Source organism: Macrobrachium rosenbergii, chromosome 25 (assembly GCF_040412425.1).
Source record: "Macrobrachium rosenbergii isolate ZJJX-2024 chromosome 25, ASM4041242v1, whole genome shotgun sequence".
Classification (NCBI taxonomy): domain Eukaryota; kingdom Metazoa; phylum Arthropoda; class Malacostraca; order Decapoda; family Palaemonidae; genus Macrobrachium; species Macrobrachium rosenbergii.
In genome coordinates, this window is record NC_089765.1 from 23,764,044 (window position 1) to 23,791,416 (window position 27,373).

Consider the following 27,373-nt stretch of genomic DNA (forward strand, 5'->3'; position numbering starts at 1 on the left):
AAACTCCTTGCGTTCTTCTAAGCAATGATTAGTTCGTACTCCCTAAGCGGACTTAAAAAGAAATTGTAAAATTCGATTCCCTCCCCCGCCCGCCCCTTGCATGTTGCAATCGAACAGAAAATTGAAATAATTGTGGCTGTGATGGAATTTTAGGCACCCCTCGAAGTTATGACACAGGCAAAACGTAAAATGAATATTATAGCAAAGTTAGTGAGACTATAAAACCTTCTAAACGACAATCTTAGAAATACAATCATGAAGTCTTTGAATATTTAAACACCAGAAAACAACAATCTTCGAAAAAACTGAAATTAGTCATAAATTTGGTGAGGATTCAAACGCAATAAAAATTAATGTTCGAAGCGAAAGTTTAAAGGAATCTGAATATTGATTTAGATTCATATGCAAATGAGGGTAACGACAAAAATAAAAATCAGAAACAATACTTAAATTCTGCCCGACAAGGGATGCCACCTGTAAAAACAAAATTTAGAGTTCCAAAAGACCGGTGAATACGATTAAGAAAATAATGATGTTATAACTTACAAAGTTACTATGTCTTTCAAACATATATAATAATAATATGTTTCAATCAAGCTGTTTTCCAATCAAATATGACTCAAAGAGAACATCAGGAATAAGTCACTATTCAAGCATACATTTCTTGTATTTGTTATAGAAAAAGGAGTGGGCGGAATTTCAACGCTTTAGTAAGAAACGATCTCTGTGAAAATTTATTCTCCTTAGTTAATAATAAGGAAAAATATTTATGAAAATTTCAACGCATTTGTAACAATCTAAGCTCTAACAAAGGGAAATTGTCAAGTTTGTGTAACTCGAAACATTCCTGTAAGCAAGGATAATTTTATTACTTTCTAAGCGGAATTTAAAAGGAATTGTAAATTCCGATATTTCGCGACCTTGCAAGTAATGATCTTATTGAAAATTAAAATAATTGTAACCGTGATGGAAGTTGAAGAACATCTCGGTAGCTATGATCTGAGCATATATGATCTAAGCGCAATAATGAGGATTAGTTGATAATACCACAAAACTCAGATATACCCGAAAATGGTGGAAAAAATAATAAATCTCACTTTATTTTCTGTTACAGCGACTTAAAACTGAGGCAGTTTTGAACTTGAGTTTCCAGGGTGCAACACACACTAATATATAATGAACATTAAAGACAAAAAAATATTGCGTGAATTAGCATAAGCAACAAAAGTTCCTCTTATGAGAAAGTTAATATGTTTTAATGATTAACATGTAGAGAATATTAAGAAAATGTTATTGGGAGCAAAAAATCCCTGAACCTTAACTGACTAATCTACCTTCACATAAATCCAAAATAATGCAATTAAAGAGTAATGTGAGAAATGATGACAGGCCTAGTCAAGTATATAACAGTTCAGTAATCTGTGATGCAATATTTAAGATAATGAGTCTATACTTGCGACTATAAAGAGAATAAAGGTAAGTGAACTCCATCAAATAAAATTAAGAGAATTAGGAAACGTCTTTTACTACAGCACTAGTTTGTATCGAACGATTCAAAACGTATGAGAGGAGAAGGATACTTTATGGAACACATTCAGCTTTCCATGAAACAGAAGACTGAATGAGTAACATCTCAAGAATTCTTACAACGCAGACAACCGGCCAACTTACCTGTAAGTGTACAACCAATTTTTCTCTTTCCCGGCCTGCGACAAGAAGAAGGCACACTCGACGTTGTTGGGCCCCTCGAACTTCCGGGTGATCTTGAAGTTATAGCCACTTTTCTCCTCCAGAAGGGAACTGTGTAAGTTCAGCTGCACCTCTTCTCCGGGGTTGAGCTGCCTGTGAGACAGATGTTTGAGTACTTTGAACTGTGGAACAGCCTCCCAGAAGTTCAAGCGAAAATGCAATGCATTACTACCCTAATACTATTCTTCTTGCATTTTAATCCATTTTTATCTATTTATTGTTTTATTTTTTCTTTGTTAATAAGTGGGATCTCTTCTTTCTGTATTTCCCTTTACTTCCTCTTACTTCTTACTAATGAACACCATATTCTTTGGAAGCTTGAATTTCAAGGCAATGGTCCCTGTGGGCTTGTTTCATATGAAAAGGTTTCATTTACTGAATAATAATAATAATAATAATAATAATAATAATAATAATAATAATAATAATAATAATAATAATATAGGTGCACTTATAATAAAGTCTATAGAATTATAGTAACTCGTTTCCCGGAAAACATTCAAATCCGTTACACTGATTGTCAGAATGTATGGCCAGTACCAGTGATGAAAAAGAACTAAATCTAATGTGCCATGTAAAATCAAAATCATCATATCATGATTCGAAGGCTGGATGATGAATGATCATAGTGGATTTCAAATTTGTCTGATTTAGGCAGACAACATTTGTTTTTCAATTTTTCGCTTGTATTATGAGTACCATAAATGCCTCATTTCATACATCACAAGTCGGCAATGATACAAAGTATGGGAATCATCAAGAAATGATAAGAAATTTCCTTGGCATACCTTAATCAGGTTAAAAGGAATTTGAACCACAATATCAGTTACGTGATAAGTAAAGACGATCAGTATTACAACTGGAGTATGTGACATTACATATTATTGGAAATATGACTAATCTGACAAACGCAAGAAGACATAATCAGGACTACATATTTGACTGACAAGTTGCAAATTGGACATGTGATAACTATTCCGTATTGTATACATAGCAGGAATGACCTCGAGAAAAAGATAGTTCTAATTTGTTGGGAGCAAATTTTTTTTCATTATTCAAAGAAAATAATCACGGTAAAATAACGTAAGTAATGGTTTATCTGAAATACTCACATTCATTTCTTTTTGTCAAGGGGACAAATTACTGGAAATGACATGGCTATTATGCTAAAGAGAACTTTTATTTACGAGCTAACGTTACTGCCAAGCATTATTCATAACACTACATCCAACTGACCAATGAATTATACCATTTGCTTCATTAATGGATAGAGGCTCCATCAATATATTTATCTAAGTAATAGGCTCGTTTGTGGCCTTCCAGCTATATAATATTTGCCGATTGACTTAAAACGGACACGAGAACAAAAAGGCTTGGGTACTAACGTCTGACGCTAATTAAAAATATATCTATTTTACTGTAATACCACAGTATAATATGAAGATAAAAAGTCCCATAAAACACTATTTGAACGTTGTAACCATTTATTTCGAGCACTTCCTTCTGTGGCCCTGTTCACCAGTGAACAGGTGCACAGAAGGAAATGCTCGAAATATATGGTTGCAACATTCAAATAGTGTTTTATGGGACTTTTATCTTCATATATATATATATATATATATATATATATATATATATATATATATATATATATATATATATATATATATATATATATATATATATACCCACAAATTCGTCTATTTATTTTCATCTATGCCTTTGAGTCTTTATATAAAAAGATTAATCTTCCTTGGACTGAAAAATGTGATTAATCTGTACTAAGAATAACTTACGTCAAACTACCGCTGACCTGAAGAGAGAACCCGTCCAATACGAGAGCGCCCAAGACACCGTACAGATTCCCGGCCCTCTTGAACTGAAGTCGGAGGGAGCCTGAACCACCTGGTTTGACGAGCGCCCCCGTGATCGAACACTCTTCCTGGATATGAGTAAAACCTGAGATTCATTTCTGAACTGTTTCGAGATGTCTGACCCCTTGCACTGTCTAGGAGAAGGCTAGTATGTCCTCTCAAACTCCTTCGAGAGGTCTCTTCTCGTCAGTTTTGAAAATGCTATTTTAACTGATGCTCTTCTTAGATAAATAGATAGTATAGATAGATAGATAGGGTACACGCATTTGAGTCTAACGACAAACCGATAAGAATTTTATATTAATATATTTCCTTGAAGCTCTGTAAAAGCATCATTCCAAGTAATTATTTTAACTGATGCTCTTCTTAGATAGATAGATAGATAGTATAGGTAGATAGATAGGGTATACGCATTTGAGTCTAACGACAAACCGATAAGAATATTATATTAGTATATATTTCCTTGAAGCTCATTCCAAGTAATCTACAAAGACTACATTCATACGCAAATCATTTGACTATTTAGTAATGATGGTTTAGCTTTACTTGCCCTCTAATATTGTTATGCATGATACAGAAAATGTTCAGTATCACGCAATAATGGATAAATCAAAAGCATTTTCTATATTTTAGTAGGGAATTTCAAATGGAACTTTCTCCCTCCCACATTCAACGAAAACAACAGAAGTGATTGCAGAGGCGTAACAGAATACATAAAGCAGGTGTAAATCCTGATTAATCACGAGGCGAATTCCAACACCTGCTCAGAATTTTTACCTGTTGCGATCCGCAGTCCATGTTCATGACGTAATGAAAAAGGCCGTTAACGGACACTCGTCCTGACATGCCAAGTTTAACAGGTGGGTATGGCGGCTGTGGAAGAGATCCCAATTAATAATAATCACAAATAAACAAGTAAAAATGCGCCGAAGTTTCTTTGGCGCAGTGGAGTTTTCCGTACAGCGTATAATCAAGGCCACCGAAAATAGATCTGTCATTCGGTGGTATCGGTATAAAGCTGTATGAGCCGCGGCCCGTGAAACTTTAACCACGGCCCGGTGGTAGCATGGCCTAGATCGTTGCCAGACGCACGATTTTGGCAAAGCCTGCACAATAGTTTTCTTTTACAGAAAACTAAAAGCTTTCATACTGAGATATTGATATATGAAGGAAAAATTGAAGCATAAACTAATATTCGTATAATTTCCCCTACATTTACCAAAAATAATTTTAGTGGATCTTATAACATTAAGAAAGATATAAAAAGAATGGCTGCTTCAACTATTAAGGTGAAAATTTCAGGCAAATCAGCTCATACTTCAGGAGTTTAGAGGAAATTTCTAAAATAAAAATATTTGCTCCTGCAAGATCTTCAATTCAAATTCATTTTAAATTATCATTTTAGGTTCGATGTCTCATAGTTTAGAACAAATTAGTCACTTAGGCCTATCCAAAGCTATATATAGTCTTTCGTATACCTAATTCCAAAGCAATGACTTTCATCAACATTCATACTTAAATACCGTAGTTTTTAAGACCTGAGGGCGGACAGAGAAAGTGCGGACGGACAGACAAAGCCGGCACAACAGTTTTCTTTTACAGAAAACTGAAAAACTTACACGAGAGATTCCGAACTTTATGATGGCATCCAAGTCGTTGAATGGAGCCCCTGGATAATCGTAATTCAGCGCGAACTGGAAGACGCGACCGTCCTCCATCCACTGCAGAAGGGTGACTGTCTTCATCTCTCTCCAGCCCACTGATGCTTGCAGGGAGCCTGGAGATAACTGAGGCAAAAAATGGAAAAGAAAATTCATATCTATAACACTTACTAGTGACAGTCTGAATCATAAAGAATGAAATCAGATAAGAGGTATAATAAAGGCAACTGTCATGGTATTTTTCTGGCTGTTTATTAACTGGAATTTGTTCGCTCCTTTTACTTTTTTCATCATAAAGAATGGAATCAGATAAGAGGTATAATAAAGGCAACTGTCGTAGTATTAATCTAGCTGTTTATGAACTGAAATTTGTTCACTCCTTTTAGTTTTTCATTTACCTAGTTTATCGGTTATTTGTAAATATAATAGCTTAGTGAATGTTCCATCGGGGTTTCACTCATTTCTCAAACAGGTCCAAGCCCTTCTAATATCTTTTTCCAGCAGAGCAAATTTCAAGCACAACATTCCTCACCTTATAGTAAATATGTCCTCCTGGATAGCTTTTGTAGAAGGAATGGAAACCCAAATTGAAGGCAGATTCAGCTGGAGTCCATTGGGCTAAAGCCCTCACTGCAGCTACCTCTTGGAAGCCAAGGGTGACTCTCCCGTCTGCTGAAGTCTGAAAGTATGGTTATTTTGAAGCTTATCTGAACGTAATCCTGGCATTAGTAATGAAATCAGCTTTCTAGTTATCTGATGAGATCCAGATAACTGGACGAAGGGCTCATAACTTTTAGATCATGAAAAATGTAAAAGAAACTAGCATTTTTATTGGTTTTTAAAACCTTCTTCAAATTCTTCCATGCTTTGAGTATGCGAAAGCTTATTACATAACTCAGTATTTGGCAGATTCCAACAGCATTTCACCCGTGATCCTTATCAGTTTACGCTAAAAAAAGTCACATTTGGGATCCACGATTTTCCCTAAGTTTGATAACACTTGAAATCGAATGTTTCATAAAAAGCTAGAAAATGGCATTAACATAAATGCTAAAGGAAAATTATTCACAGTTATATTTTGATTATTAGTCACTGAATTTTAAATAGATTAAAAACATCACTTAATTTTACTGAACGAAGACTAATTGAAACAAAGATTAGACAAATGATCGGCTTTGCAAGTTCAGTTCGGTTTCTGTTGATAAATATTTGTCACAAAATTGGCGTGAAACAATGAATACTTGACACTGACATGATCAAAAAGTTATGTTGATGGTGACCATAATGTATAATAAACGAAATTTTAAAATTATATACCATATGTAATTGAACAGCTATGGAAATAAGTGTCTATATACGTGGGAACTGCTAAACTGTTTTCTAAAATACTAGTCACATAATTTTCAAATATGGCTGAAGAGGGCCATCGTTAAAACGGATGACCACTTAACTTTGCTTACTGTCATTTTCATTCTGAGTTACATTTTCAGTATGAAAGCTATTTACCATGAGTTTTAATCAATTTACTTTAAACGCCCAATGGAATCTTTCCTAGATAGCGACCCCCGAGGGTTGTAACCCGGTATGTATCCACCTTTGCGGCGTGTTTAGTACAAGCCCGTTGGGGATTTTCCGTAAAAACATAAACAAAGACTGTAAATATCATAAAGATAATGGCCCCCAAGAAATGTTAGTCCTAGGTAACGACCCCTTTGGGGAGTCACTATCTAGGAAAGATCCGCCCAATGTTTTCCAAAGGATACATTACCTGAAAATTGTAAGGGAAAGACCCTAGATGGTCGGCGCTAACCAACACCTCCACTCTCGTCCACGGTGTCGAAGGGTCGACGAGAACGACCGAATGGGACGACTTGAGCGAATCGTTCCGAGCCATGCCATAGGAGACGACCCCGAACGACCTCATCCCAGACCACACGCGACCGTTGAGGGAATAGATGCCCGCAGAACGGGTCAGGCTGCCGTGGATGCGACCCATTTCGGGGTCGTTTTCTCTGATCAGCCGAATCTGCGTCGGCGACATTGAAAAATGTAAAAGAAACTAGACATTTTCATTGATTTTTTAAAACCTTCTTCAAGTTCTTCCACGCTCTGACTGTGCGAAAGCTTATTACATAACTCGGTGTTTGGCAGATTTCAACAGCATTTCACCCGTAGTCCTTACCAGTCTACGTTAAAAAAAAAGTCACATTTGGGATCCACGGTTTTCCCTAGGTTTGATGACACTTGAAATCGAATGTTTCATAAAAGGCTAGAAAATGGCATTAACATAAATGCTAAAGGGAAAACTATTCACATTTATATTTTGATTATTAGTCACTGAATTTTAAACAGATTAAAAATATCACTTAATTTTACTGAACGAAGACTCACTGAAACAAAAATTAGACAAATGATCATGTGACCACGATTCCTTTTCCTGTCCTTCGTCCTACCAACACGCTAATAACAAATATTTTGTCCTTCTTTGGCTACTTACTGCGTTTCTGTTTGGTCATTGTTGAATCAATATTTCTCCTGCATTGGCCAAGAAATAAATTAATAACAAACTTTTTAAATCACTGCCCATTTAACGTAGTTTTATTCTCTTCTTTATTATGTGCCATCGGTAGTTTCGTGATCAAATTTTTCAGACACACACGCACATAAATAGATAAATAAATAAATATATATATATATATATATATATATATATATATATATATATATATATATATATATGTATGTATATATTATAATAGTTACACACAAACACACACACACATATATATATATATATATATATGTATGTATATATATATATATATATATATATATATATATATATATATATATATATATATATATATATATTATAACAGTTACACACAAACATACACATGTATAGATACACACACACACACACACACACACATATATATATATATATATATATATATATATATATATATATATATATATATATATATGTGTGTGTGTGTGTGTGTGTGTCTATATATAAGTGTTTGTGTGTAACTATCACAAATTACATTATAAACAGAGCGTAATGATGAAGAAAATGTACAGAATAAAAACAACTTAATAAGCAGCGAAAGTGCAGTTTTTCCTGAATAGTTTAGCCCGCCTCTTTTCGGGAGAGACAGTCTATAGGCAGGCAGCCTTGCACGCATTAATCCTTAACGACAAAAAAAAAAAAAAACTTAGCAAATTTGAGAATCTACAACAAAAACAGAGATGGCGGAGAGTCCTTCAAACTCACATCGGCATCGTATTTCTCGCTGTCTCCACCTGGCACGCCTCCTCCGTGAGCTTCGTCGCCTTCCCAGTAGAAATCGGTCTTTCTCGCTTTAACTTTGAGCTTAATCTCTCCCGTGTGAGGGCTGTTTCCCCTGAGGAGAGTCTCCAGGGTGAGCGAGGGCCTCCCGATTTGAGAGAAGTCCTCGTTGAGGGACTCCTCGTCTAGGAGGTAGTCGTTCTCGCTTGTTTCCTCGTAGTTGTCGTAGTATTCCTCTCTGTAATGCGCCCCTTCCGCCTCTGCTTTCTCCTCGTTGAAGGTTTCCAGGTCTGCAAAGCTACGAGGGAAAGTCACTTGGCGAGGGGTTCTCTTTTGGGAACATTCGTCAAGGTTTCAAACTGAACCTCCAACTGTGTAGGTTCAGTATTTGTCAAAGAATCACAATAGGAAGCTAAAACCCTATGGCTTATATTTACTTGAGGTTTAGAAAGGAGAAGTATATCATTGAAACTATGTACTGGACAACCTGACTGAGAGGCATGAAAGGCTTCGACACTTTTGTTGGAGCTTTCAACTGTTTTATTATCCTACAAATATATTTATTACTAGTACTGCCAGTTCATAAAGCAATTTCATAACGTCTGTATCTCTTTCATGCTCAAACAAAACCCAAACAGACAGCAGGAAAGACAGGAAAGAGAATGCCTTAACGTGCAACAGCTGTTGTATGAAGATTCACCATGCTTGGCCTACAAATTCCAATGACCCCAAATACAACTACAACAACTGCACAATGATCCACATAGCTTCACCTACTGCCCATGACTTCTGTAGATTCACCTACACAGTATAATTCATAGAGACTTATATGTTGCATTTGATTCCAATAGATTCACTTACTGTATAATATTTTTAAGGATCAATATATTTCCTATGATTCATAAGGACTCCCTTGCTGCAAATGACCAATGGAGATTCACATGTTGCAAATGATTCACATAGAATTCCCTACGGAATATGGTTCGTATAGATTCACCAACAGCTCATGATTCCTACTATGATTCAAAGAAACTGACCAATTACCTATGTTTTACACTAACTAACCTACTGCATACGCCTCAAATAGACTCACCTACTCACAGCTGTTGAGTTTGGCTGCAATAGTCTGAAGTGCCAGGAAAGTAAGTATGATATTTCCGGACCAGCTTCAGCAGAGAAGCTGACGTCAGCCATAGACGCCCTGAGACCGTTGATTTGGGAGTCGATGTCTCCACTCGCAGAGTAGTACATCCCGGTGGGTGTCAGCATCGTTGCCTTGCAGGGTTCAATAAAGGTAAAAAATGAAGTGGATTATCGAAAATGTATTGAAGTTTACAAAACCAAAGCAAAATAATGAATTATTCATGTCCTAATCCTCTAAAGTTGTAACTGCACATAGAATCATTGGTGGGCCAGCCAGTTTTTACAACTAACTCAAAAACACCAAAGTATGTAAAAGACTGATCAATAATTTTCTCGCAAATATATCTTGCGACTTCTAAAGCAACAGTCAAATACAGGGTACAATGAGAATCATCACCATATTTTGTATGAAACACTAATGAGTTTGAGTAACATGAGAATCTTTACCTTTCCGAAATGCCGGCTGTTAATCCAGCGTTCTCCAGCTCTTCCTTGTACGACCCCAACCCAGAGTAATTGTTTTCCCTCATCAATCACACGAACCTCCTGCCTACCAGGATGTCACACTACAGGTTAGTCGATTTTGGTTGGCTTTCAGAACCATATAATTTCAAGTCAGTGGAATTAATTTTGGAGTATGAGATAATGAAGTGCTTTGTAAGCCTCTCTAGTTGTTGTCAATTAATTTGCTCGGCAATCAAACATTTAATTTGATGGATTTTGTAAGCTTGCTCAAGTTCCTTAAGACATACTTTAAAACCTTAATAAAACTAACTATATCTGAGTTTTCCAAAGAGAATTCTAAGAAAATAATCTTTTACTGGTGTTGTCTCAAGTTCTTGAGTATTTGATTAATTTCGCATAACCAGTAAGCTTTCATTTTCAATAGCATTCGCATGCAACAGGAAGACAAAAAAAGCTGATATTAACTTCCCCTCTACACTGACCTCGAAAACACGGCTCTGATCTCGGGGTTAAAGCTAACGGTGGCGTTAAAGGCGGAAGTGACGTCACCAACTTCATCGCCCACCAGCTCCTGAAGAATCATCTCTGCTGTTGCTATCTCGACGGATGTGACGTCAGCCTCAGCATGGCCCACTGCCAGAGACCGAAGGGTCCAGAGAGCCAGTTCCCAGTTCAGGTTATAATAGCCTAACTTGTGCACCGCGTCGATGGATATTGATCCGTCAATGTACTTCTGGAATAATGAGGATTCATAGTTTACCATCTGGTGAATGGCTTTAGAATAGAACAGAATATAGGATTTGGGCCAAAGGCCAAGCGCTGGGATCTATGACGTCATTCAGCGCTGACACACAAATTGACAGTAAGAAGTTTGACAGTTGTAACAGGAGGGGAAACCTCGCAGCTGCGCTGTGAATCAATTGTCAGGGGAAGGCGGAGGGGAAAATGTCAGAAAGAGAATATGAATAGAGGTACAGTCAAAGGAATGAAAGGGGTTGCAGCTAGGGGCCGAAGGGTCGCTGCAAAGAACTTTAAGCAATACCTACAGTGCAACGCATGAGGTGCACTGACGGCACTACTCTCCTACGGGGATGAATGGCTTTAAAGTTACCAAAGCTGGATGGTTCCTGGATTCTGAAGATGTTTGTTATTCAAATGACTGACCGCATGAGATATATTGGTATTATCTTTTAAGTGAAGGAGAGAGTCATTTCTAGATGTACGTATTTACCGAAGTTATTCAATACATTTCATCACCGGTTCCTGGCTTCGAAATATGAGAATTTCTTGATGCGAAAGTTCTAAGTGCTTGAAATGGAAGATTTATTTATAAAAAAAATTCTTGGTGACTAATTCTTGTAATTCATGCCATTTGGTACCGCCTTTTTCAGGTCGAAGACGTTAAAAATACCATATAATATTATATCCATCCCTGTAATCACGGAATCAAGAAAAGAAACAAAACCAAAAGACTGTGACCAAACCCAAAAGCAATCAATAGACTAGTATAGAAGTTAAGGAACACCGAAGCTGACCCATAATACTCCAGAGTTAAGGACTGACTCCTTTGGAGTGAGAGAGAGAGAGAGAAGCCGCTTGACAGCTTATCTCACTTTACCTAGCCAAATTACTATCTCAACTTCAGACTCCTCTGTAATTGACGTAGAAAAACAAATCTGATGAAAAGCCTTGATAAGGATGACCAGACATTATTCCTTGTTTGGAAGCACTGGCTTAACAAAACTCAAGAACAGAGCGTCTTCTTGACTGTATATGCTTCAGATGGACTGAGATCCGAGAAATAACTCATAAATCAATCAACACGAAACTAAATTAGGCTAACTTGAAAAATTGTCATGTGATATTATCATCCAAAGATCACGGTATTTGCTAGATTATAGAAATGTCCAAAGAGACAGGATATGTTAAAGTGAAATTTGTCTAATCTAAGCGATCGACAGATCAATCAACAAATGTTGTGCAAGAGTAGCGCCTTACCTTGACAGAGAACTTAGCCACAGATCGGGAAACTCCGGCCGCAGCTGTGTGTTTGATGTCAAGGTCACCTAACTGATCGGCAGCCTGTACGGCTGACACAGCAATGTCGCACTTATTTCCAGAGCCCATACAGTTCACTGTTCCAACTATGCTGTAAAAATAGAATATCCAGTTAAAATTTCAGTAATTCATGAATATCCGTGACGAATATTTTAGGTTTCAGCTATGCAGTGAAATTGAATGGAAATATTCGACAAATTTGGGGGAAGAAAAGTCTGTTACGGAGTTTACCACACTGGATGTTATCATTCTTCTTCTTCTTCTTCTTCTTCTTCTTCTTCTTATTATTATTATTATTATCATCATTATTATTATTATTATTATTATTATTATTATTATTATTATTATTATTATTATTATTATTATTATTATTATTATTATTATTATTGAAGAAGCAAATCCATTATATATATGTACATATTTAAAGATAAATCAGTATAGATAGCTTTCAGGAACTTGTTCGGTTCCCCTTTTCAATCAGATTGAAAAGTGGAACCGAACAAGTTCCCGAAAGCTATCTATACTGATTTATCTTTAAATATATGTACATATATAGCTGTGGATTTGCTTCTTTATTTTAAGACTCATGCTACTATGAGTATTTTATTATTATTATTATTATTATTATTATTATTATTATTATTATTATTATTATTATTATTATTATTATTATTATTATTATTTTTTGTTGTTGTTGTTGTTGTTGTTACTCAAAATATAAACATAATCATACAAAATAAAACCTAAAAAACTAATAGCTATACATACATATACCAAGTACACAGTCAAGAAAAACATGTTAACACAATGATAGATGTCTACATTACATATATATATATATATATATATATATATATATATATATATATATATATATATATATATATATATATATATATATATATATATATATATATATAAAAATATACACATATATCTGTATAATAATGTTCAACAAAATAAGAGAGAAAACCTTATAATTATGTTAAACAAAATAAGGAAGAAAACCTTATTATTATGTTCAACAAAATAAGAACGAAAACCTTAACCTTCCCTCCACTTGACTTAATACAAATCCTTACTTCACAGGGCTGATCCAGGTATCCAGCTTGAAGGAATTGGAGACCCCATACGAGAACATCCCAGGCTTGTTGCTGTAGATGATGACGGTTTCCATGGAAACAGCGCGGCCTGGATCCATTCTCACCTCCAGTTTGTTCTTGATGGATCCGCCCCTGGCCTCCGCCATGGAATTTTCCACTTCGACCACCTGACCTGGATACACTACCTGGAAATTGCAGTGAGGACCTTAAGTTGTAATAAACGCTGGTCTGCGTCTCTGTTTATTCTAGCATGCAGGCAACGAGTGAATTGATACTGTTTTATACACACACACACATATATATAAGTGTATATATATATATATATATATATATATATATATATATATATATATATATATATATATATATATATATAAAAACAGTATCAATCACTAGTTGCCTGCATGCGTATATATATATATATATATATATATATATATATATATATATATATATATATATATATATATATATATATATATATATATATATATATATATGGATGTCTTTTACTGTAATACTACAGTATAATATGAAGATAAAAAAGGCCCATAAAACACTATTTGAACGTTGCAGCAACCACATATCGACGCCAAACGGGAGTTAACGGGCCGAAAACCACTAGGCAACAGTTTACTCTCCTCCTTCTTAGGAAACGGTCACCTGCATACCATCGGAGACTTAAGCCCCAAATGAACCTATCTGCTTTTAAGTTTTAAAACTCAACAGCCTTTCCTCACAGGATGCAAAGGAAGGAATTTACAAGAAAACCTGGGAGTTATTCAACCACAAGGATATGTCCAAGAGTTACGTAGCAACGACTGCCAAAGGAATCCAGAGGGTCAGGAAATACAGAATACAGTATTAAGCCTACTGTATTATTACGGGAAAGAGAATATATAAGCTTTTTTCTTAGGATACATTTTGAAATATATTGTCCAGTCCTGATAAGTCTAGAGGTGCGTACACTCTGCAGTAAAACATTTAAAAAGCAGCAAGCCAAGGAGGCGAGCAAGAAGTGTAACTGTAAAAATAAAACAAAAGCCAGCAGCGCCATCTATTGATTGGTGAACACACTAAAGTTTCCCTCTGTAATTGCTTACCATGAAACCTAGCACGAAACTATTTTGAAAGGAAAACTTAATAGAATTAAATGAAAAGCCTCAAAAAATAATTTCCTACACAGGAAAATTATTCGACAAAACATGCCTGCTTATTTTTAGGTAAAATACCTAAAATTATTCCATCTTAAAACGATGAATAACTCATAACAAATTTTGATAATTACTAACCCAGTTTTATTCTCTTAAAAGGTCCTAGAAAGGAAGTACGTATTCATTGGTCCCAAAACCTTGTCAGAGATCTTGGCTATGAGAATGGGAAAAGAAAAATTCCACTTCGGCCGGAGTAGTTTCTACCCTTTGGGACTTGGCATGGCTTGCCCACTGGGAGCACCCTATATTGAAGTGTTTAGCAGTCAGTGAGTAAAACATTAATGTGGTTGATATTTCCTTAGCAGTCAGTAGGTAAAACATTACTGTGGCAAATATTTTCTTAGCAGTCAGTCAGTAGCACATTAGAGTGGTTGATATTTTCTTAGTAGTCTGTGAACAAAAATATTACTGGCAGATATTTTCTTAGCAGTCTGAGAGCAAAAATATTACTGGCAGATATTTTCTTAGTAGTCTGTGAGCAAATTTTACTGGCAGATATTTTCTTAGCAGCCTGCGAGCAAAAATATTACTGTCAGATATTTTCTTAGCAGTCTGTGAGCAAAAATATTACTGGCAGATATTTTCTTAGCAGTCTGTGAGCAAAAATATTACTGGCAGATATTTTCTTAGCAGTCAGTGCATAAAACATTATTATGACAGATATTTTCTTAGCTGTCAGTAAGTAAAACATTACTGTGGCAGATATTTTCTTTGCAATCAGTAAGCGAAAACATTATTATGGCAGATATTTTCTTAACAGTCAGTGAAAAAAAATATTACTGGCAGATATTTTCTTAGCAGCCAGTAAAACATTTCTATGACAGATATTTTTTAGCAGTCAGTTTGTCACATCTACCATGGCAGATATTTACTTAGCAGTCAGTATGTAAAAACATTGATATGGCAGATATTTTCTTAGCAGTCAGTAAAACATTACTTTAACAGATATTATTTTAGAAGTCAGTGAGCAAAAATATTACTATGGCAGATATTTTCTTAGCAGTCAGTGAATAAAATATTACTATGGAGAGTATTTTTTTAGCAGTCATTGAGTAAAAACACTACTATTGCAGATATTTTGTTAGCAGTCAATAAGTAAAATTTTAATATGGCAGATATTTGCTTAGCAGTCAGTAAGTAAAAATTTTACTAGGGCAGATATTGTTTTAGCAGTCAGCAAGTGAAATATCAATGTAACAGATATTTTCTCAGCAGTCAGTAAGTATAAAAAATTAATGCGGGTGACATTTTCACTATTATGAATGTTAATGTCATCATCATAACAATGGGAGATACCTAATAGTGATTTCTAGTTGACAGATTTAAATAGCGAGATAAATTTAACACCTCATTTGAGTAAATGAAACCTAAACTAGATCAGTCTTGGAATACTGTAAATATAAACAATATCAAGGTTCCACTGATCTATTATATCTGTTTTGCATGATAAAACTCAAGCATTCTGAGAATGAACGAAGGAGGACTCGTCATCAAGTGGAAAGACGACGAAATCAGAAAGATTTCGCTGCCGAGACCGGAAATAGAAGAATCAACAGCCTCACCTTTCACCCTCACGCAGCTGCAAGTGAGTATATATACCTTCTCTTCGTGTCTTTGAAGACTTGCGTCAATTTGCAATGGTCCTTTTGATTTTTTACTTGTTTTTAATTCTTGCTGCAACAATTAATATGGGATGTATGTCGTGTCTTTGAAAAACTGTGTCAGTTTGTACTGACGTTTTTTGTTCTTCTTTATTTTATTTTTCGTTTGAATTCTTGCAGCAACAGTTAATATGGGGTGCATGTCGTGTCTTTGAAGAACTGTGTCAGTTTGCAATGACGTTTTTGTTTGTTTTTATTTTATTTTTGTTTTAATTCTTGCTGCAACAATTAATATTGGAAGCATGTCGTGTCTTTGAAGACCTGCGTCAGTTTGAAATTACCTTATTTGCTTTTTTGTTTTTATTGCTACAACAGTTAATACGAGATGTAACTACTCTGTATAAAAGGATCAAGTTCTGTTCTGATGAAAGATGGCTGTGGTGAACAGAGGGTTCTGCGAGACAGTTCTTTTAGCCTTTATTTTCTTAAATGGTACTAGGACAGTTCTAGGCCAGTTCTTGACATGATATTTACTTAGGAGATAATTTGGTAATGGTCTCTTTACCACTGGGACAATTCACTAGTAGGTCTTTTTTACCACTAGTACGTTCATGGTAATATATACACCCTATATATATATATATATATATATATATATATATATATATATATATATATATATATATATATATATATATATATATATATATATATATATATATATATGTGTGTATATATATATTATATATATAAATATATATATATATATATATATATATATATATATATATATATATATATATATATATATGTGTGTGTGTGTGTGTGTGCCTGTGTGTGAGTGTGTATTTGTGTATTATTTTCGGACATTTTAAGGTAACAAAAGCATATCAACAGCTTTTAAATAGGCTTATTTCCAAATAAATTTTGGAATATGCCATCATCCATTATTTGCACCTAATTAATCACTTTAATGTTATCTACGTAAAATAAATTTTCCACAAGATAATCAATCATTAAACATTTTGAATGAACCTGTCCTGTTTTTACAATAATCATTGCCAATGTTTTTTTTAGTCTAATACTGAACCGTTTCCTTCATTAAATATGCCTTTGGAGTTTTTTTTTTTTTTCAATATTTAGCACGTCCTGTGAAGAATGTATTACGTCACATTCATTCAATTTAAACTATAGTTATTTTCATATAGTTTTAACAAATTTAACAGTAACAATTTTCATAATATAGAGATTTTGTAATGCGTCAAAATCAGCCACTATCAAACTATGATTCTTTGCGTCTAGTTTTAGCTAATTTAACGAAAACAAAAACATCGTCTCCTTTCAGGCTGCGTTTATTGTTGTCATCATTGGAGTTTTCTCAGCGACTGTGGCTCTAGTTTTGGAGCAAATCACCTTCCGCATTTCGTAACCTCGTGACGTCACACCTCAGGACAAGCATTTCAAATTACTTAGTACTTGTAAAGTGAGAATATACTGGCTAATGTATTCGATGTAATACTTGGCAAGTACGAAGACATTGGCTAATTTATTCTAAGGCCTGAACTAATACATATAAAGTGGAAATATATTGGAACATTTACACTGAAACCTGAGCTAATCCTTATAAACTGAAAATATGTTACTCAGTTTACACTAATGCCCTAGCTAATACCTATAATGTAAAATACATTGGCTAATTTATACTTAAGATTGAGCTAATACTTAGAAAGTGAAAACATATTTTAATACTTAAAATCTGAGCTCATATTTATAAACAGAAATTATATTAGTCAATTTATACTTAAGACTGAGCTAACACTTATAAAGTAAAAATATATGGGTCAATTTACATCAAACTCTGAGCTAATACTTATAAAGTGAAAATATGTTGGTCAATTTGCACTTTAAACTGAGTTAATACTTATAAACTGAAAATATATTAACATAACTATACTAAAATATGAGCTAAGACTTATAAAATGGAAAATGCACTGGCCAATTTATACTTGAAACTGAGTTAATAACTTTCAAGTGATAATATACTAATCAATTTACACTAAAACCTGAGCTAATACTTTTAAAGTGAAAATTTATTAGCCACTTTATGCTAAACCTAGGGCTAATAGCCTACTTATAAAATGAAATCATATTCGCCAGTTTAAAACCTGTGTAAATTAGGGACGCACGAGTTACTTCCTTTAATTGATGAATTTGAGTTGACGAGACATAAATAAAAAAATATGAGTATTATTACTGAAATAATAATATTAAGTATTTCTAAAACTTTTCCATGTCAAAGGTCACTAGTGTCTACAGTACTCCAGCCACTAATAAAGTCCAGCAGGAACTGAGGAGGCAAGATATCAAATTAATATTCCTGTACGAAAGTATTTTATCGATAATAAATCTGCATTCTAATTAGCTCTCTTATTTATGACCAAAACCTTGTGTCTGTTGTCAACTGTTTTGTAATAAAAAAATATAGTTCACACAGACACACACACACACATATATATATATATTTATAAATATATATATATATATATATATATATATATATATATATATATACACGTGTGTCTGTGTGTGTATGAGTGTGTGTGTGTCTGTTGTGTATGTGTGTGTGTATGAAGATTGGCTTTAGGGTCTTCAGATAGTCCCTGGGGACTGCATAGAATGCCCTCTTCTGAGATATATATATATATATATATATATATATATATATATATATATATATATATATATATATATATATATATATATATATATATATATATGATTAGAAAGAGGGTGAAAAATTATTGCAATTATTACCACGCACTGGATATGACCAACAATCCTGGATATGGCCGAGGAAGCATCTCTGCGCAATGGAGAGACTACAGCGGCTGGTGAAACTGGCGGCACTGCCCGAAGATTGGATTGTCGTGAACCCCTGCCATATGATACCCTCGGGAAAGGGGTATCAATGCCCAATCACATGCGTGGAAGGCAACCACTGGCGCGGCGTAAAAACCCGTAAGTTTCATGCCTACTTCATATGTGAATTGGGTTATGCATTGCACATTGGAACCCATTCTTGCATATACCTCAGTGGCAACCTCTGGCGCGGCGTAAAAACCCGTAAGTTTAATGCCATTTATATATGCAAAATATGGGTTTTGCAATGCATATTGGATCAAATTCTTGCATATACTCTAGTGGCAACCACTGGCGCGGCGTAAAACCCCGTAAGTTTCATGCCTTTTATATATGCAAAAGTTTGGTCCCAGTATGGCAGGAGCACCAAGACATGCAAAAGGGCACCGCCAGAAGTCGCTGTATTCAGAGTTGCGATTTGGAGACTAGAAGCTTCCTGTCCATAGCGAAGGATGATTGGATTGCGGATTTCATCGAGGAATCAGAGTTTCCAACAGCGAGCAGAAGAATGATCTGGAGGCGTTACAAAATGTAAGGTCATAAGTCTGAGGATATCATCTATCTTGGCTAGCTGATGGAGCTGAGAATGGGGAAGGGTCCACCCCTGGTAAAAATAAACCCCCATTCGATGACGCTCTGTTGGCAATGATGCCCCAGGGTGAGATCACTTGTGATCGTCAAAGACCCAATATATATATATATATATATATATATATATATATATATATATATATATATATATATATATATATATATATATATATATGTGTGTGTGAGTGTGTGTGTATATTATATATGTATACAGTATATATATATATATATATATATATATATATATATATATATATATATATATATTATATATATATGTGTGTGAGTGTGTGTGTATATTATATATGTAAACAGTATATATATATATATATATATATATATATATATATATATATATATATATATGTGTGTTTATATATAAATCTGTATGTGTGTGTGTGTGCGTGTGTGTGTGCGTGTGTGTGTGTATGTATATATGGCTAAGTCCCATTTCTTTCTATTTCAAAGCTTTTTACGATACTTAGCATTGCTAGGCTATGGTGTTTTTCCTCAGTGCTATTATTCTTAAAGGCCATTTTTTCTTAACATCATGATTCGATAACTGTTAACATAAAGAAATTGTTTTTATATATTCGAAATCAATTTGTAATTAGGATAATGTTTAAATGATATAGCAACTTACGTAATGAGTTAGTTCAATGTATATATAGGTCTAGCCTAGGCTACCAAGCTTAACTCCTTGCTATCACTAATCTATAAGTTATATATCGTTTTATGTAAGCAAAATAAAACCAGGATTTGTTACACATAAAAAATATAACTATTTGTACTTAGAATCGACTAATAGAAGCTATTTATTACCGTTTTTTCACATCGTGACGTCAATTTCTTTTGAAAAAACTCGTTTGATGGAATGCATTTTGTTAAACATCCCTAATGCTGCCTTTAAATGTAAAAAAAAAAAAAGTGTAAAGGTAGCGTTAGGTATGTTTAACAAAATGCATTCTATCAAAGTCCCCGCCACTCCGAGCAGCGCCGCCCTGGTGGCAGCTAGACGAACTAATTAGCACTCGTAGGTAGATAAAATCTCATTTCACAAACTTTCTAACTTTAAGCCTTCTTTAATGCCACACCTATATATGCTTTGTATATATACCCTTGTAACATTTCATCTGTCCATATTTTTCCAGTGAACAGGGGCACAGAAGGAAGTGCCCGAAATATATGGTTGCAACGTTCAAATAGTGTTTCATGGGCCTTCTTATCTTCATATATATATATATATATATATATATATATATATATATATATATATATATATATATATATATATATATATATATATATATATATATATATGTGTGTGTGTGTGTGTGTGTGTGTGTGTGTCTGAGTGTATTTGTATTCATCAAAAACAAATAGGCCAAATCCTCAACCTCAGTGAAATTTTAATGCCATACATAAGTCGTTGAACGGACAGAATATGTATAACTGTATGTGTGCATATATGTATGTAAAACTACTTACCTAAGTAAATATGTGAGTATAGAAAATGAGAGGAAAAATTTTGCTCAGAGAAGCAAGCAACATCACAATAAGGACGGAGCGAAAGACACAAAATACTACAAAGCATGGACTCAGGCATTTTCTCTTCATTCAGACTCTGGTGAAAAATCTATACTTGAAATTACTCCTTAATATCACCATTTCGCAACGCACTCACCACAATCTTCAGAGATCTGTCGAGCGCCAATAAATTGTGATTGACGTAATGTATAAGCGAAGAGGCGTAGTCCTGGCTGCGAGGTGACCAAGACGCCTTCAGGAAATGCTTGAATTCGTCCTCCCTCAGCATGAACTCGTGTTCCCCTCCCCACAGGATGCTCAGGGGGACGTAACGTACTGTTGGCAGAGGGAGAATATGAGTTACAGGACTTATTCTGTCGTGAGGGTTTCAACTCTCGTCTAAACCGTCGCGAAGCACTGGGACCTATGAGGTCATCCTGCGCTGCGACGGAAATTGACAGTCAAAGGTTTGGAAGGTGTAGCAGGAGGAAAAACTCGCAGTTTATTATTATTAGATGAACCCTATCCGTATGGAACAAGGCCACAAGGGCCATTGACTTGAAATTCAAGCTTCCAAAGGATATGGTGTTCATCAGGAAGAGGTAAGGGGAGGTAAAGGGAAACACAGAAAGAATCAAGTGTTAGGTGAGGGTGGAACGGAAGATGGAAGAAAGAGAATATGAACGGAGGTACAGTAAATAAACTAAACTCTCGTGAAGTTTCCAGTTACGCATGAAAGAGGGCGTTTAAGTTTGAGGCAAATCCAGCATCAGAGTGCCCCTGCAAACCAGTAAAACATGTCGGCAACTCATTGCATATGTATCACAAACAGGTTGAAAACAAGTCAACGACCTCAAGTGGAGAGTGACCTTTGGCAAATGTCGATAAGTCAGTGACCTGTATTCAACTTCTTCGTGATGAGTGTACGATAAGTTGCTTACATGTGCTTATGACAAGATTCACTGCATTGTGGATGTACCCTGCTACGGAACTCGAGACAAAACAGTGGCGATGTGACAGAAAATTGTTTGTAAGGAATCTGAACATCTATTTCCTTAGAATGAAGATGTTTTATCAGAGATTCAGTAACAGATACCAAGAAGTTTTAAATATTCACCTTAAGTTTCAGCTCCCGACGAAAATTTAGTTTAAAGAAAAGGGAAAAGACGTCTATCTTTGCAAGGTTTGAGTCTGGTATTTCTTAGCTATTATTTCATTTTATTTTTTATATTGCTGTGACTCGAAGGTTTCATTATTGCAGGTTTTCTTTATAATTTTGACGGGATAATAAGTCTTGTGGCTTCAATTTTATGTACGATAGGAGTCTGATAATTTGAGATGTTCATAGTACAATCAAACGCAACCAGGAATCGGAATATAAACCTGATACTGATATCGAAATTAATATTCTCTTAAAATCTACTATTATCATGTCTAATAAATCATAAACAAGAATATCATCGTTATTATTGATTCTGCTTTTGTTAGGGATTGCAAATATCAGCTTTTTTCCATAAGGACTAGTTACTTTTAAGAAAAACAAAACATTCTAATTTGTATGGCTTGGAGCTCTGTCTAAATATTTGATATCAGTCATAAGTGTTAAAAATATTCAAGCTGACAAATTCGGCGTTAGAGTAAACTTTAAAAATAAATGAATACCACTCAAAGCCAAAATATTTATTATGGAAGAGTGACGACTTTCTCAGCAAAGAAAATACAAAAAATGTTATAAACAATCAACATGCATTTGAATAAATTCATTTGCATATACTGTAAAACTTACCTTTTAACAAAATACCATCATAATTGCTAAGAATATAAATCTTACCCTTGTAACAAAATACCGTTATAATTGCTAAGAATATTGTAAATCTTACCCTCGTAACAAAATACGATTATAATTGCTAAAAATATTATAAATCTTACCCTTGCAACAAAATACCATTACAATTGCTAAGAATATTATAAACCTTACCCTTGTAACAAAATACCATTACAATTGCTAAGAATATTATAAATCTTACCCTTGTAACAAAATACCATTACAATTGCTAAGAATATTATAAATCTTACCCTTGTAACAAAATACCATTATAATTGCTAAGAATATTATAAATCTTACCCTTGTAACAAAATGCCGTTATAATTGTTAAGAATACTATAAATCTTATTCACGTGACAAAATGCCATTATAATTGCTAAAAATATCAAAATGTTGCCCTTGTAACAAAATACCATTATAATTGCTAAGATTTATTATAATCTTACCCTTGTAACAAAATACCATTATAATTGCTAAGAATATTATAATCTTACCCTTGTAACAAAATACCATTGTAATTGCTAAGAATATTATAATCTTGACCTCGTAACAAAATACCATTATAAATGCTAAGAATACTATCAATCTTACCCTCATAACGAAATACCATTATAATTGCTAAGAATATTATAAATCTTACCCTTGTAACAAAATACAATCATAATTGTTAAAAATATTATAAATCTTACCCTCGTAACAAAATACCATCGTAATTGTTAAAAATGTTATAAATTTTACCCTTGTCACAAAATACCATTATAACTGCTAAGAAAATGATAAATCTTGTCCTCGTAATAAAATGCCATCATAAAACAATGAAAGATTTTAAACAACAGGAAATCTCACTCACCATTCGCTGTCGTTTTGTAATTCAAGACACCGTTCGTGACGTGTGTGATGTTGAAGCCACCGGTTTCTGAAAGGTGGAAGTTTAGGCTGGTATCTACCTAGGGATGATAAACAGACACCGAATTATAATATACGATGCATCTCAGGATCCGTTCCATAAGACGAGGCTTTTTAACACATTATATGCAGACTTATTCTGATTAATTAAACAACGGGGAAGAATTTCGCAAGATTGGTGATGAATACTAGACAATCCAGTGAACTTTGAAACCATGCAAAGCAGATGTAAAAACAGCAATAGAGGATAACATTTACAGCAATTTTTTTGCACGAATATTAATGTAAAAACAAAGGACTGTACTGCAACTCAATTTGCAAACACTCACCCGACCTCTGTCAACCAAGACACTAAAACGACCTTGGATCTCCTCCGGAAGTTGGTTGTGTTTTATTCTGATGCCGAATTTGTAAACAGATCCCCCTCGTCCCCCTCCTCCTCCTCCCCCTCCTTCCCCATCGCCCTCCCCTAAATCAGGACTGGGTCCACCAAGAAATTTAACCACTGGTCCGACAGAAAAGTCTAACTCCACTACTCCCTCTTCTTCTTCGTCAAAGACGACCTGTGATGAAAGGTGACTGTATTGGAAAATGGAAGCATGGAATATCTAATTAGGAGGAGCACAGTCGATTGTTGGAAAATGGAAGCATGGAATATCTAATAAGCAGAGTCGATTGTTGGAAAATGGAAGCATGGAATATCTAATTAGGATAAGCAGAGTCGATTGTTGGAAAATGGAAGCATGGAATATCTAATCAGGATAAGCAGAGTCGACTGTTGGAAAACGGAAGCATGGAATATCTAACTAGGATAAGTAGAGTCGACTGTTAGAAAATGGAAGCATGGAATATCTAATTAGGATAAGCAGAATCGACTGTTGGAAAATGGAAGCATGGAATATCTAATTAGGATAAGCAGAGTCCTCTGATGCCGCAGTGAATGGAATATCTCTAATTTTGGTGATCATTTCTAGTGTGACAAAGAAGTCGACATAAGAAACCTGTGATAAATAGAATTCTCTTGTAACATAAATTTCAGTAGAAACTTAGCTTTGCATTAGTTCTAGATAAGTTGAGGAAATTAAAGCGTATGTTAAAAAACATTTCTGTGAATTGCTACTATCAAAAGTTCCTTTTTTGAATTACCGAATTATGTACAATAATTTAGGAAGTTACTGAGATGTGTGAATTACAGAAAATGGACAATCGAACTTAAGATTGATAATAACATTTTGATATTTCAAACGACAGCCAAATATAACAATAGCAATAAGGATAATAAAATTCTAATGTCAATCTTGACTTCGTCAGTCTTCACGTTATTATTATTATTATTATTATTATTATTATTATTATTATTATTATTATTATTATTATTATTATTATTATTATTATTATTGTATTAATAAGATTTAGGTTAACATACTTTATGAAAAAAGCAGGAAAGAATTTGAAAGGCATATTTTACCGTAAGATAGGACTCCCCTTCCGTCCTATGGCCAAATTGCACTCTTCCCCCTGATTTTATCTGGAAAACTTCTGGATATCCCAAATTTATCTTCTTAATTTCTATGCTGCGCAAGGAGCCATCTGATTGGCTGAGAGTCCACGAGCCGTCCACTGAAAATCAAGAAGAGAAAAAACTTAAGCAAAAACATTAAGAGAGTAACGAGAATCTGTTTTACTGACTGCAGATGAATAAGAGGTGGGTGTGCGTAGTGAACCAAATACTGTATTAACATCAAAGATTCTAAAACTGCATAATTGTTACAGTTTATGAAAATACTACAAGAATTTCTACGAGAATCTAGTATTCTGTGAGAATACTAAACGAATTTTATTAATCATTAAGTCAAGAATTTACAACAAAAATATTTTAACCGTTAAGTATATAGGGAATTGCCTTATAAAAATAGACAGAATTTTAAAGCAAGTAAAATCTATCAATGGCACAGTAAAACTCGCAAAGCAAAAAAAAAAAAAAAAAAAAACCTGTGCTTGTACAGAAGAGCTTACTGGTGACGATTATTTAGGGTAAAAAGATTAGTAAACTGGATTTCTAGGATAATTTTAAACAAAATAAATCTGGAACAAGTGGATCTTGACTCAGATAAAATCTTATTCGTAAACAAAAAGCTTCGCCAGTTATCAATAATTACTTTTGTGTATGCATTAAAGAGTGGCAGGATATAGCAATAACTCAAGAGATGTTTGTGACATAACAAGCGATTAAATACAAAGATCTATCCGTTGTTTAGCTTGAATGAAGTCATTCTTTCACTTGCCTTCAAAGCCAAATGATTTTTTTATTTAAAAATACCGCCTGATAAGTAAGAATCACGAATTATTCTCTCCAGACATAAAGAAGATAAAGCATGGAAAATTATTTACCAGGAACCGTAATTTAAAATCTTATATTATGGCTGCCATATTTTCACGGATATTTCTTTTTCTAGGTATAAAGTAAAGCTAAAAATGATCAGCTGACTTTACCGTCGACCTCGAAATCGAGGTACTCCACCAAAGGACCCATCGTCCTGAAGCTCAGCTCTGTCGTGTGGGAATCCCTGACATCCTTGGTAGAGAAGAAGGACCTCATGACTTCTTGCTCCCCTCCTTCGGGAGTGCTCACGAATACTGAAGGACTCCACACTCTCTGGTTTTCCAAAGTTGGCGTCGAAAGTTGGGCCCTGAAACCATAGATCCTACTGTCGTATCCTGCCTCTATCCCCGCCATTTGCGTTATGCTTTCCCTAGAACCAGCATATCCTGAGAAAATAGAATGACAGATCAACTAACATTATCAAGAACTGCGAACAGGACGCCTTTCCAAATCCCAACCCCTCCCCTCCAAAATTAGGGCACCAAGTACAGAAAGGAATAGTGGCTTGTGTAAAAATATGTTATCAGGATTATAAAGCACAGAAGGAAGTGAAACAATTCGAGAAAGGAATAGTGGCTTGTGTAAAAACATGTTATCAGGATTATAAAGCACAGAAGGAAGTGAAACAATTCGAGAAAGGAATAGTGGCTTGTGTAAAAATATGTTATCAGGATTATAAAGCACAGAAGGAAGTGAAACAATTCGAGAAAGGAATAGTGTCTTGTATAAAAATATGTTATCGGGATTATAAAGCACAGAAGGAAGTGAAACAATTCGAGAAAGGAATAGTGGCTTGTGTAAAAATCTGTTATCAGGATTATAAAGCACAGAAGGAAGTGAAACAATTCGAGAAAGGAATAGTGGCTTGTGTAAAAATATGTTATCTGGAATATAAAGCACAGAAGGAAGTGAAACAATTCGAGAAAGGAATAGTGGCTTGTGTAAAAATATGTTATCTGGAATATAAAGCACAGAAGGAGGTGATACTATTCTACAATCCCACTGGTCTTTATTTCTTCAGTTCCCCCCTTGTCTGTTTCCCATGTCCACAACACTATGTTC

General features: G+C 34.5%; 1 protein-coding gene across 2 annotated transcripts in view; it reads right to left on the reverse strand.

The window, feature by feature from the left end:
• LOC136852456 (uncharacterized) overlaps window positions 1-27,373 on the reverse strand; it is an 83,303-nt gene that overhangs the window by 26,091 nt on the left and 29,839 nt on the right. For both annotated transcript variants that reach the window (XM_067127087.1, XM_067127088.1), the window contains exons 22-38: window positions 26,422-26,697; window positions 25,397-25,548; window positions 24,258-24,491; window positions 23,873-23,969; window positions 21,355-21,533; window positions 13,325-13,530; window positions 12,183-12,333; window positions 10,667-10,917; window positions 10,167-10,269; window positions 9,670-9,851; window positions 8,562-8,874; window positions 7,053-7,310; window positions 5,817-5,963; window positions 5,243-5,410; window positions 4,401-4,496; window positions 3,546-3,691; window positions 1,672-1,842 (exon numbers count right to left, since the gene is read on the reverse strand). In XM_067127087.1, the coding sequence (XP_066983188.1) occupies window positions 1,672-1,842; window positions 3,546-3,691; window positions 4,401-4,496; window positions 5,243-5,410; window positions 5,817-5,963; window positions 7,053-7,310; window positions 8,562-8,874; window positions 9,670-9,851; window positions 10,167-10,269; window positions 10,667-10,917; window positions 12,183-12,333; window positions 13,325-13,530; window positions 21,355-21,533; window positions 23,873-23,969; window positions 24,258-24,491; window positions 25,397-25,548; window positions 26,422-26,697 (3,130 nt within the window). The remainder of the gene's footprint in view (window positions 1-1,671; window positions 1,843-3,545; window positions 3,692-4,400; window positions 4,497-5,242; window positions 5,411-5,816; window positions 5,964-7,052; window positions 7,311-8,561; window positions 8,875-9,669; window positions 9,852-10,166; window positions 10,270-10,666; window positions 10,918-12,182; window positions 12,334-13,324; window positions 13,531-21,354; window positions 21,534-23,872; window positions 23,970-24,257; window positions 24,492-25,396; window positions 25,549-26,421; window positions 26,698-27,373) is intronic.